The sequence below is a fragment of the Neolamprologus brichardi genome, chromosome 20, assembly GCF_056152115.1.
Source record: "Neolamprologus brichardi isolate AB-2024 chromosome 20, ASM5615211v1, whole genome shotgun sequence".
NCBI lineage: Eukaryota > Metazoa > Chordata > Actinopteri > Cichliformes > Cichlidae > Neolamprologus > Neolamprologus brichardi.
The window spans coordinates 11,824,378-11,834,379 of NC_142123.1; the positions used below are offsets into that span (position 1 = coordinate 11,824,378).

Below are 10,002 nucleotides of genomic sequence, written 5' to 3' on the forward strand. Positions count from 1 at the left end.
TAACCGCAGTTCTTCTTGCCGGTCTCGTGTTCGAGAAGAGTTTCTCACAAATACTACTAATAATAATAATAACATTAATAATAACAAAACATGTCTGGGTGAAAGCGATTTTCCTTAGTTGAGCAGAGTTACCTCAAGAGGCAGCCGTAGGTAATCGAGCGCCTACCACGCAGTAGGAGTGCTACAAGATGGCGCAGGCAATATTTGAGGTGCTGGAAGGTATGAGTATTTCTTTATTGGCAGCGTAATTACAGTTACCCAAAACGTTTGATCCTACTTTAGACATTTCACTGATGTATGCCCATTTGGAAACGCAGAAAAATAACGTAAATCCACGTACGAGCCTCTGGTTTTGTTTCAATAAGGAAAACAGCACATAGGAAGGACTCTGTATGAATGTAAACAAACAAAGTGATTAAACACGTTTTCGACCTAACGGACAGCTTATTATTAATCGTAGTCACTGTATTGCTGTCAGATGGTAAATGTATTTACATTTCAGGGTGATTTTCTTTCCTTCAGGCCATCTTAATGACAAGACTTTGTAATATTACTGGACTAACAGCCTGTTTGTTGTAAATGAATTATTACTGTTATTGTAAGTGAGTACAGTATCAGGAGATTACTGTACGCAGATTTGAAGTGGATGTAGAGATATCCTTATCGAAAGCTGTTAGTCTTCCACACTAATATTGCTTCTGATCACAGTTGATTTTTCTTTTAATAAGATAAAACTACTAATTCATGTTTAGACATTTCAGTAAGTCATGCATCACTTGTGTTCAGACTAAAATGGATCTTTGCAGCAGGTGAATTCTTCTTCTTACTCTTCAGGCATGGACAATCAGACAGTGCTGGCAGTCCAGTCACTGCTAGACAGCCAAGGAGGTGTTCCTGACCCAAACAACCAAAACGTCTCTGGGACGCCAACAATCCAGCCTATGGGTATGTAATGGCATGCACAGCTGTGGGGCAGGCTGTGTTATTGTCCTGTTATTCTTTTATGTCAAGAGACATGTCATCCATCCATTTTCTGCCACCTATCTGGGTCTGGGTTGTTGGGCAGAAGGAGAGATGCCCGCCCATCTCTTCTAGCTATTACAGGAGAACACCAAGACATTCCCAAGCCAGCTGAGATATTTCTCTTCATTCTGTCCTGGATTTTTCCCAGTGCATTCTAAAGGGAGGATGTGTTGGAAAAATCCCTCAGGTAGCAGGTATTTTTGCCAGAATCACCTCAACTGGCTTCTTTCAGTGTGGAAGAGGATCAGACAAAGAGCAATTCAGAAAACCCCATTAACAAGAACTAAAAATAGGGAACAGTTTACCCTGCCTAGGAGAGGGTTACCAAGGCCCAACCATGGAGTTAGACATGTGGCTTGAGGCAGAGCGCCTGGTGGTCAGACCTTATCCACGGGGCCTTTCCAGGCATAGCCAGAATGAGCAACAATGAGCCCACCACAAACAGAAGGTACCACAGGGGTTCGGTGCCTTGTGGATTGGGTGGCGGTCAGTGACCCTGGTGGTTGGATTCAGTTTAATTTGATTAAATCATCGCAGAGACCAAGGTTCTTGAAAAGTCTTGTCGTCAGATCAGCTTATTAAGTAAATGTCAGTTAAAACAATGTAAGTAGTATATAAGCACATGTTTTTCATCCTGATGTTATTGCAGCTCATATTTGTGTCACATAACAAAAACCTTACACAAAAAGAAGAATCTAGAGGCAAGAATTTGACACGTTATTACGGTTGTGTTATTAATTAGTTAGCTATTAGCTGGTTCATCAAACCAAAATGAGGTCCTCGTGACAGACTCGACTGCTAGTTTCATTTATCTGGTGGTGCACACTTTTTGCTGTGAAATGATGTCATCGTGTGCAGTCTTTGAAAAATACTTTTCCTTTAAAATAGCTATCAAAGCCAAGTGCATCACTGCAAAAACATTACAGGATGAATATCACCACCCATTAAACGTCCAAAAGTGCATTAACATCCTCAAAATTGACTCATAAGTGTCTTTTTTTTCCCCCGTCTGCTGTTTCTTGCTGCCTAAAACCTTTATACAGACGACGAAGACGTGTTCCTGTGTGGGAAGTGTAAAAAACAGTTCAACTCTTTGCCTGCTTTCATGACGCACAAGAGGGAGCAGTGCCAGTCTAGCACCCCTTCTCTGTCCACAGTGTCCTTGGCCTCCACCAATGCCTACACGCCTGTCCCGTCTATTAGTTCAGTACCGCAGACTCCTGCCAACAGACAGGTGAGGAAAGCAAAAGGGCAATTTATCTGTGGGGGTGATAAATAACTTGCTCGGTTTAATAAGTTAGTTGTGCAGAGTGCAGAGCTTAAAGCGGTAATAAAACTGATAAGAAATGTAAAGAGAAGTGGGAAAGAGGTAATGGCCTGAGGTAAAGGTGACCTGATGGTAAAAGTATTTTATAAATACGTTATATAAGAGGCTGTAAAGGAAAAAAGATTTTGTTATAATGATTCAAAAAGCAGCTGATGTGACTGTTTAACTTGGCACTCACACAGGTGTCCACCTACATCACAGTCCCTCCCTCCCCTTTGACGCACACTCTGGTCCAAGGCAACGTGCTCGTCAGCGATGACATCCTCATGTCTGCCATCTCAGCCTTCACCTCCATCGACCAGCCCATGCCCCCCATGCAGACTCCCATACAGGTACTGTTTGCTTCCTTCTCTCCTTCACGCCCCAGCATTTGAATTTATTACATCCTGTCATCAAATCTGTCCGCTTCCTTTATGACAGAGTAACCTGAGCATGCACACAGCCGGTGTGTCCTACTTACAGCACCATCACCACCACCACCTCCATCACCTTCATCAACCGCAGCAGCAGCCCCCGCAGCAACAACAACAACAGCAGCAGCAGCCGCCCTCCCATCCCCTGCCACCTGCACAGCCCACCCAGCAGACACTCACTTCCCAGGTCCCGGCGAGCCACAGCAACTCAGTGGTGCAGGTGTACAGCACTCTGCCCCACATGGTCGGAGGTGGAGGGGGTGGCGGGGGTGGAGCTGAGATCCACACACTGGGTCTGCAGCCTTTCCATCCTGTGCAAGTGAGTGAGGCTTGCTGTTTGGTTGCCGTCGCAGTGGTTAAAATGATACGTTTCCAGTTTCTGTGACCGTGCGTGTCTTCCTCAGGTGCCCAGTCAGGGTGTGGAGAGTCATTCGTTCACAACCCCTCCAGTGTACAGCCCCGGGAAGCAGGGCACCAAAACCAAGACCTGCAGCATCACTGCCAGCATGGCGGAGCTGGGTGACTTTGAAAAGGTTATCGTTCCCAAGCGACCGAGGAACTGTAAAAAAAGCTCAGATGGAGTCGCAGGTACGTGTGGAAAGGTTTTACAGTTTTTACCTAATGGAACTGTAGAGGACAACATGATGGATGTTTATATAAACTGTATTAACTGTTTATATAAACTGTATTAATTGTCTGAATTGGACTCCTCAGCAGAGCAGCTCAAGGGAAAAGGTCCGAAGCTCAAGTGTAACTTCTGCGACAAAGTCTTCTCAAAAAACTTTGATCTCCAGCAGCACATTAGGAGGTGAGTTGCTTTCCAGGATGTAGACTCGACCAACTTTAAAGCTGAAATAAAGGATTCATTAAAACAATTTCCCTCTTGCAGCCACACGGGAGAGAAACCGTTTCAGTGCATCGTCTGTGGACGAGCCTTCGCGCAGAAGTCCAATGTGAAGAAACACATGCAGACACACAAGGTGCTGTGATATAGAGGTATCTGCGTGATGTATTTAAATTTTAATCAACACACTAACAACAGCTGTCTTTATCTTACAGGTGTGGCCTATGAGCGTGGCCAGCACTGTGTCTAGACTACCAATCACAGTAAAGGTGGTGCCAGTGCCCCCCAGTGAGGAAGAAGAAGGCGGGGAACGGCAGCAGGAAAGTGAGCGGGATGAGGACGGGATGCAGGAAACACAAGCAGAGGAGCCAACGCAAGCAGGTACCGTCTGTTAAATGACACACTGTGAAAAGGATATCAGTGTTCTGGAAATTCCAGCATTTGAATGTCCTGAGAATGTTGGGAAGAAACAATCAAAGTGTCCAAGTGGAAAAAACAGACTAAGATTCTACTAACAAACTTAGAAATGGACAAGCTGCTGTCATTGCGTAAGGGAAATAAACACCAACGCTCATAAGCCGGTTCCTCATTTGATGATGAGTAGGAAGGAGATGTCATCGCTGTAAACGGACTAAAAGCTGGAAATGTTTTAAACTGATAAACTGTCTCACAGTGTGAGGGAGAGCTACCTGTTAGTAGTAACTCACTGCTGGCTCCTCACTAAAGTGGGGTAGCTGGGCTCAGGATTAGAGGCTGTGGAGCATGGTCAGCCAGAGGGAGCAGAGACGCTGTTTCTTCAGGTTGAAAGGTGCTAGTTGAGGGTCAGGCATCTGATTAGGATGTCTTCTGGTTGCCTCCTCTTGGAGGTTTTCTGGGCACACCCAACTGCAAGCAGAGCCCGGTGTAGATCCAGAACCCACTGAAGAGATTAAGGCCCAATTTACTTACACATTGTCAGTACAAAACTGGGCTTGTTTTACTCTCCCTTTATGTATTTTTGGGAGTTCTTTTCTGATTTACCAACATTTGCTAACTGTGCTTATATCTGACGCAGAACAAAAGCATGTTTTTGCATTTGATATTAAAATGAACTGACTGCACCTGTGTTTACAAAGCAGCACAGCTTTTGTAAATCATCTGTAAAACTAACCACACAGCGCTTTTTGGAGATTGTACTTGCATGGTATTTTGTCACGTTTAGTTAATCTTGCCGTATATGCCCTGTCTGACCCGGGAATACTTCAGGATCTCCCAAGAGGAACTAGAAAATGTTGCTGACGACAAAGACGTCTGGGACACTTTGCCACTGCGACCTGATTTCCAGATAAGCACGAGTTAATCAATGGATTTCAAAAAATTCGCTTAAAATGTTATTCAGAACATCAACAATTGAAACTCAGGAGAAAAGGGCTATGTAAAGTTAGAAGTAACGATCAGTTACAACACGAGACAATTTTAAAAGTAAAGTAAAAAAATGTACCCGATTTAAATTTGGTCAAACTTCTCTTCGAGATTGCATCCTCGCACACTTCTGGACTGTTTCCAGTCCGTGTCTCACAGGAAGTCCTGTTCTGACCCTTTGTACCACTGACTTCCTGTGTCGAACCAACCTGACTGTCATGTTGAGACCAAACTGCAGTTTTTCACAGGGTCCAAGCCCAGATGTGGTGCTCCAGGTCAGGACCATGACCAGGCACAGACACTTTACCACCTCAGGTCCTGTGATAAAGTTCTACTGTTTAATATTGTGACATCTAAGTAGGAGCTTTCTAGGCAAACGCTCTGAACTCCTGGAGCAATGCAGTCAGCTCAGTGCTACTCAGCACATTTGCCTCCTTTGTAGTCCTCGCCAAAATGACAGCTGATAGGTCTGACGCTGACACTGCCTGACACCAAGTCAGAGTGAATGAGCGAGCCAGGAATAGCAGCATCAGTGAAATCATTCCAGTGATTCTAAGGAGAAAACGTTGAATGTGACAGCAACCAGATTTAAATCAGGCGGGCAGATCGCTGCTGTGTCCCTCAGCTGTAGAGGTGTGGCGGTGTTCCTCAAGAAGTCTGTTTTTGTCAGTAACAGTGACTGTCACTGATAAATCAGCCTCTACTGTCTTTTCATGGTTATGGTTTCTTGACACATGTGGACACTCACAGCCCTCACTGTTAACTCAATGCTTGACTGCAGAAGCACCTGGGGAGCTGGAGGAGAGACTGGCCGAGGTTCGGGCTGAGCCAGAGGGCAGCCAAGCGGAGGATTTGCAGAGCAGGCAGAACCAGCAGTGCCCGGCTCAGACCAAACAGATCGTGGTGATCGACAGCTCCTACCAGTGCCAGTTCTGCGCCAGCAGGTTTAAGACCTACTTCCAGCTCAAGTCCCACCTGACCCAACACAAGGGGGAGCAGGTGAGTCATAAAGACATGATGGGTACACATTAGAAAACTGTGCTGATGAGCTTGATTGACTGCAAACGTCCACACACACACGGGGTTAGTCACTCGGACTTTGTGACTGTTTTCCTGCAGGTTTATAAGTGCGTGTTAAAATCATGCTCCCAGACCTTCCAGATTCTGGATCAGTTTTTGGAACACATCCGGACGCACCAGGAGCAACTGACCTACCGCTGCCACCTGTGCAGCAAGGTGTTCCCCTCGCTCTTTGAGCTGGGACTCCACCAGTACTCCCATTCCCTCTGCCCGCAGCAAAATACACGCAAGGAGGCCACCGTGTACAGGTCAGCTCAAGCACTTATCCTCGAGTGGAAGAAGGAGTAGAGAGAAGAAGTTTGGAGAGGTGGAGAGAGCCTGCTTGCTTAAATCCCATAACAGATATGTCGTATTCCTTTGTTGCATAGTTTGTCTTGAGCAGGTCTCATATTCACTGTTCTGCTGCTGTAAATAATCACTTGTACTTTTGCCTGTAGCAAAAATTATATATCACGTCTTACTCTGAACTGCACGTCTGCTAGTCATTTCTACAGTTGTCAGACTGAATGCGCTTCTTCATAGGATTTGTTAACAGTGACAGTTTACGTTTTTCCTTCAGATGTGTGAAATGCCAAAGCCGATATTCTACGCAAGAGGCGTTAGAGCAACATCTGCTGACTGCATCGCACAGCTTTCCCTGCCCACACTGTCAAAAGGTAAACTATGACACACCCGACGTTTCACCTTTTATTCACTGTGTATGCACATGTTAAAGTAGGCTTCAGATTCCCTGTGCCTAATGCAACTTGGCTCGAATGGTTTAGTTCATGAACATAGGTTTGAGCTGTTTAGGCGTTTTGTTTCCCGTGTCAGTGCAGTCTCTGACTCACGCCCTTTGCGACCATCAGGTCTTCCCATGTGAAAGATACTTCAGACGCCACCTCCCCACTCACGGCGTTGGCGGCAGGTTCAAGTGTCAGATCTGCAAGAAGGCCTTTAAGACGGAGCACTACCTCAAACTGCACACACGGATTCACTCAGGTTATCTTTCCATCTGTTTGGCTATGTTATATGACCTCATGCACCGCAGACTGTATGTAAAACATGCACAGTTTCCCTTCTGTTCAGTATTAATGTCAGAGGAAATTAGGTGGTCACAGTTGGTCCAAGTGACTAAGAACAGCAACTATCAATACAATGTATTACAATGTTACAAAATAGCTCTAATATATACAGATACATACAATGGAAGACTATGGGACTGGAATAACAGGACAGACTAGAGCAGACAACAGACAGGTAACGATTAGGTCAGGCTGCTTGACAAGAAGGTGCTGGGAGGAGTGGGTTGTAAGGTGGTCTGCAGATGTGCAGTGACTCTAGACTGGTTTTAGCATCTCATGAGATGTGAACACCCGATTTTGTTCGCTGTGCATGCAGATTAGTAGTCAAAGTACAGGCGTAAGTTTAATGCTGATTCCATTTTCTAGGTGAAAAGCCATATAAATGTTCCCTCTGTGAGGCGACGTTCAACAGGAAAGACAAAGTGAAGCGACACATGCTCATTCATGAACCCTTTAAGAAATACAAGTGTCCTTTCAGGTGAGACCTTTAAGTGGGAAAGCCCTGTTCTCTTCTGTTTGTTTTTCCTTTTCTAGAAGTTATTCACTGTTGTTTTTCTCATTTTCATCAGGACACATGTCGGTTGCACCAAAGAATTCAACAGACCAGACAAACTCAAGGCCCACATCCTGTCACACTCTGGTGAGTGGATAACACCAAGAATATTTTTGAGGAAAAAGATGAAGAAGCACTGTTAGGGATCTTCTGTATTCCAGATACAGTATGTATATACGAATATTTTAATGCGTCATCACGTGAACTTTTTTCCAGGTATCAAGCCCTACAAGTGTTTGTTCTGTCAGAAGGCGTTCAGCCGCAGGGCTCACATGCTCGAGCATCAGCAGTCCCACACTGATAACTACCGTTTCCGTTGCTCCACCTGCAACAAGGGCTTCACCAGGCAGAGCTATTACAGAGATCACAAATGTCCTGCCGCAGGAAATGAGCTGGGAGCAGAAATGGGGACGGGAGAAACGGAGGGAGACGAGGTAGAGGAGGCTGAGGAGAAGGACGGAGAGGATGAGCAGAGAAGAAACGGGTTTACGAGAAAAGCAAAAAGGACGGAGACAGGGGGAGATGATGGAGCGGAGGGCGATGGCATAAATGGCATCCGGCAGCAAGTGGAAACACATGGGGAGGCGGGAGAGGGAGAGGAGAGAAGGAATGATGAGGGCTGTCAGGCTGTGCTGTCCATCAGCACCATCGAAAGGCAGACAAAGGGAGAAGAGGAGGAGGATGACGGGGTGAATCATGGTGGAGGAGGACTGGAGCAGATTTCAAGCGATGACCAAAACTGTTTGCAGCAGCCATGTTTGTAGTCCTAATGCCAAGTCCGAATGTTTCCAGGACCAGTCGACAAGCTTTGTTATCCTTTTTTTTTATTTATTTAAACCACACATCTACGTAACATTATTTGTTTTAAATTAAAACGTCATTTAAGTTATTACACTGGATTAACAGGAACTGGAAGATTTGAAGGATCTGTTGGATCTATGCTGCCCAGTGGAAAGTTTCTAAATTCTTGTATTATGTGCAAGTTCAAACCACGTCGGCTCCGTCACAACATAATCTCAAGCCTTTGCCAAAATGTTCTGTTTTCATGTCATTTCATGTAACGACAAATAAATTTACTTTAAGGTTTGTACGTGACCCAAAGTGTAATTGTGTCTATTTAAATGCATGTTAGTGCATGTTTTAGTGCAGGTGCCACCAAAGCTGCTGACGTTCCCCACATTTGAAATAGCCAAAAATTCTTGATAATGAGCAGTCTCTCAGATCTAACTAATATACTGTGGCACATTATTTTGTGGCACTTCATTTTCCACACTTTATATCTCATGACAGACAGAGCCTAATACTTTTGCATAAGTAACAATCAGAAAGAGAAATGTCTTACAGAGACGTTCTGACTCTTGATTCATTAGTCTGTAAAAGCCCTGTTTAGCATCACATACAGCTTTGTGTTATAATGGTTTCAGTTTTGGCTTTGGTTGGGTCACTCAGCGAGTCTGAGAAGCATTTCAAAGCAGCTCTGGGGGGAAAGGGGAACTTCTGGTGTACTCCTCGTCAATGCACTCAGAGTATTTTGGTAGGCTGGCCACTCCTGGGAAGGGTCACCACAATTCCAGGTTTTCTGTTTGGGTAATGGGTCTTATCGTGGCTCACTAGAGTCCCAAAGCCTTAGAAATGGCTTTCTTTTACCTGCTTCACTTAGCTCTTGGTCTAGATAATGAAATTTATTTCAAATTTCTGATAAAAAAGGGGGGTTAATTACATTTAATTCATGATTTAACAATAGGGGGTGATTACTTTTTCATACAGGTTTAACAAATTCCCATAATTATTAAAATAAATTAAAAACTAGCCGTATTTACACCAGTAATCTATGACTGATTAAAAAAAAACAAACTAAACTATACAGAATGACCAGTTTTTACCATTGCTTTTAACCTCAGCTCAACTCTCAGTAGATGGTAAATTTTCCTTTAAAATCAGCCTTTACTGTTAGTTTTCATTCATAATGGTGAATCACCCAAAAATGTTTCCAACACCAAATTTCACTTATTTAACTACTTCTGTACATTCTTTTACATTACATTATGCTTTAGACCAGTGATTCCCAAAGTGTGGAAGAAACTCAGCTTGAAATTAAACACATGTAGTTACATGTTTATTGAAATGTATTAATATAAAAAGGTCAATTAAAATCGGTAAATAACGGTGGTTAGTTTGTGATTTCACCCATTACTCTGACCAAAGTTTATTGATCTTGTTTGTCTCCCAGTAACAGGTGGGTCACGCATCAGCCTTTACAATTTGCATACGCCTGGGTAGATTTAGCAGTTTATAAC

At 44.1% G+C, this 10,002-nt stretch overlaps 1 protein-coding gene across 1 annotated transcript; it reads left to right on the forward strand.

Moving 5' to 3' along the window:
- The first annotated feature begins 161 nt into the window (after positions 1-161).
- On the forward strand, positions 162-8,757 carry znf341 (zinc finger protein 341). The gene is made up of 16 exons (XM_006785281.3): positions 162-219; positions 835-945; positions 2,067-2,257; positions 2,533-2,682; positions 2,771-3,082; positions 3,168-3,351; positions 3,478-3,571; positions 3,653-3,743; positions 3,823-3,988; positions 5,790-6,007; positions 6,128-6,336; positions 6,648-6,744; positions 6,937-7,069; positions 7,519-7,630; positions 7,722-7,792; positions 7,922-8,757. The coding sequence occupies exons 1-16, from the start codon at positions 189-191 to the stop codon at positions 8,467-8,469; spliced, it is 2,718 nt and encodes a 905-aa protein (XP_006785344.2). The 5' UTR covers positions 162-188; the 3' UTR covers positions 8,470-8,757.
- Positions 8,758-10,002: the final 1,245 nt, after the last annotated feature.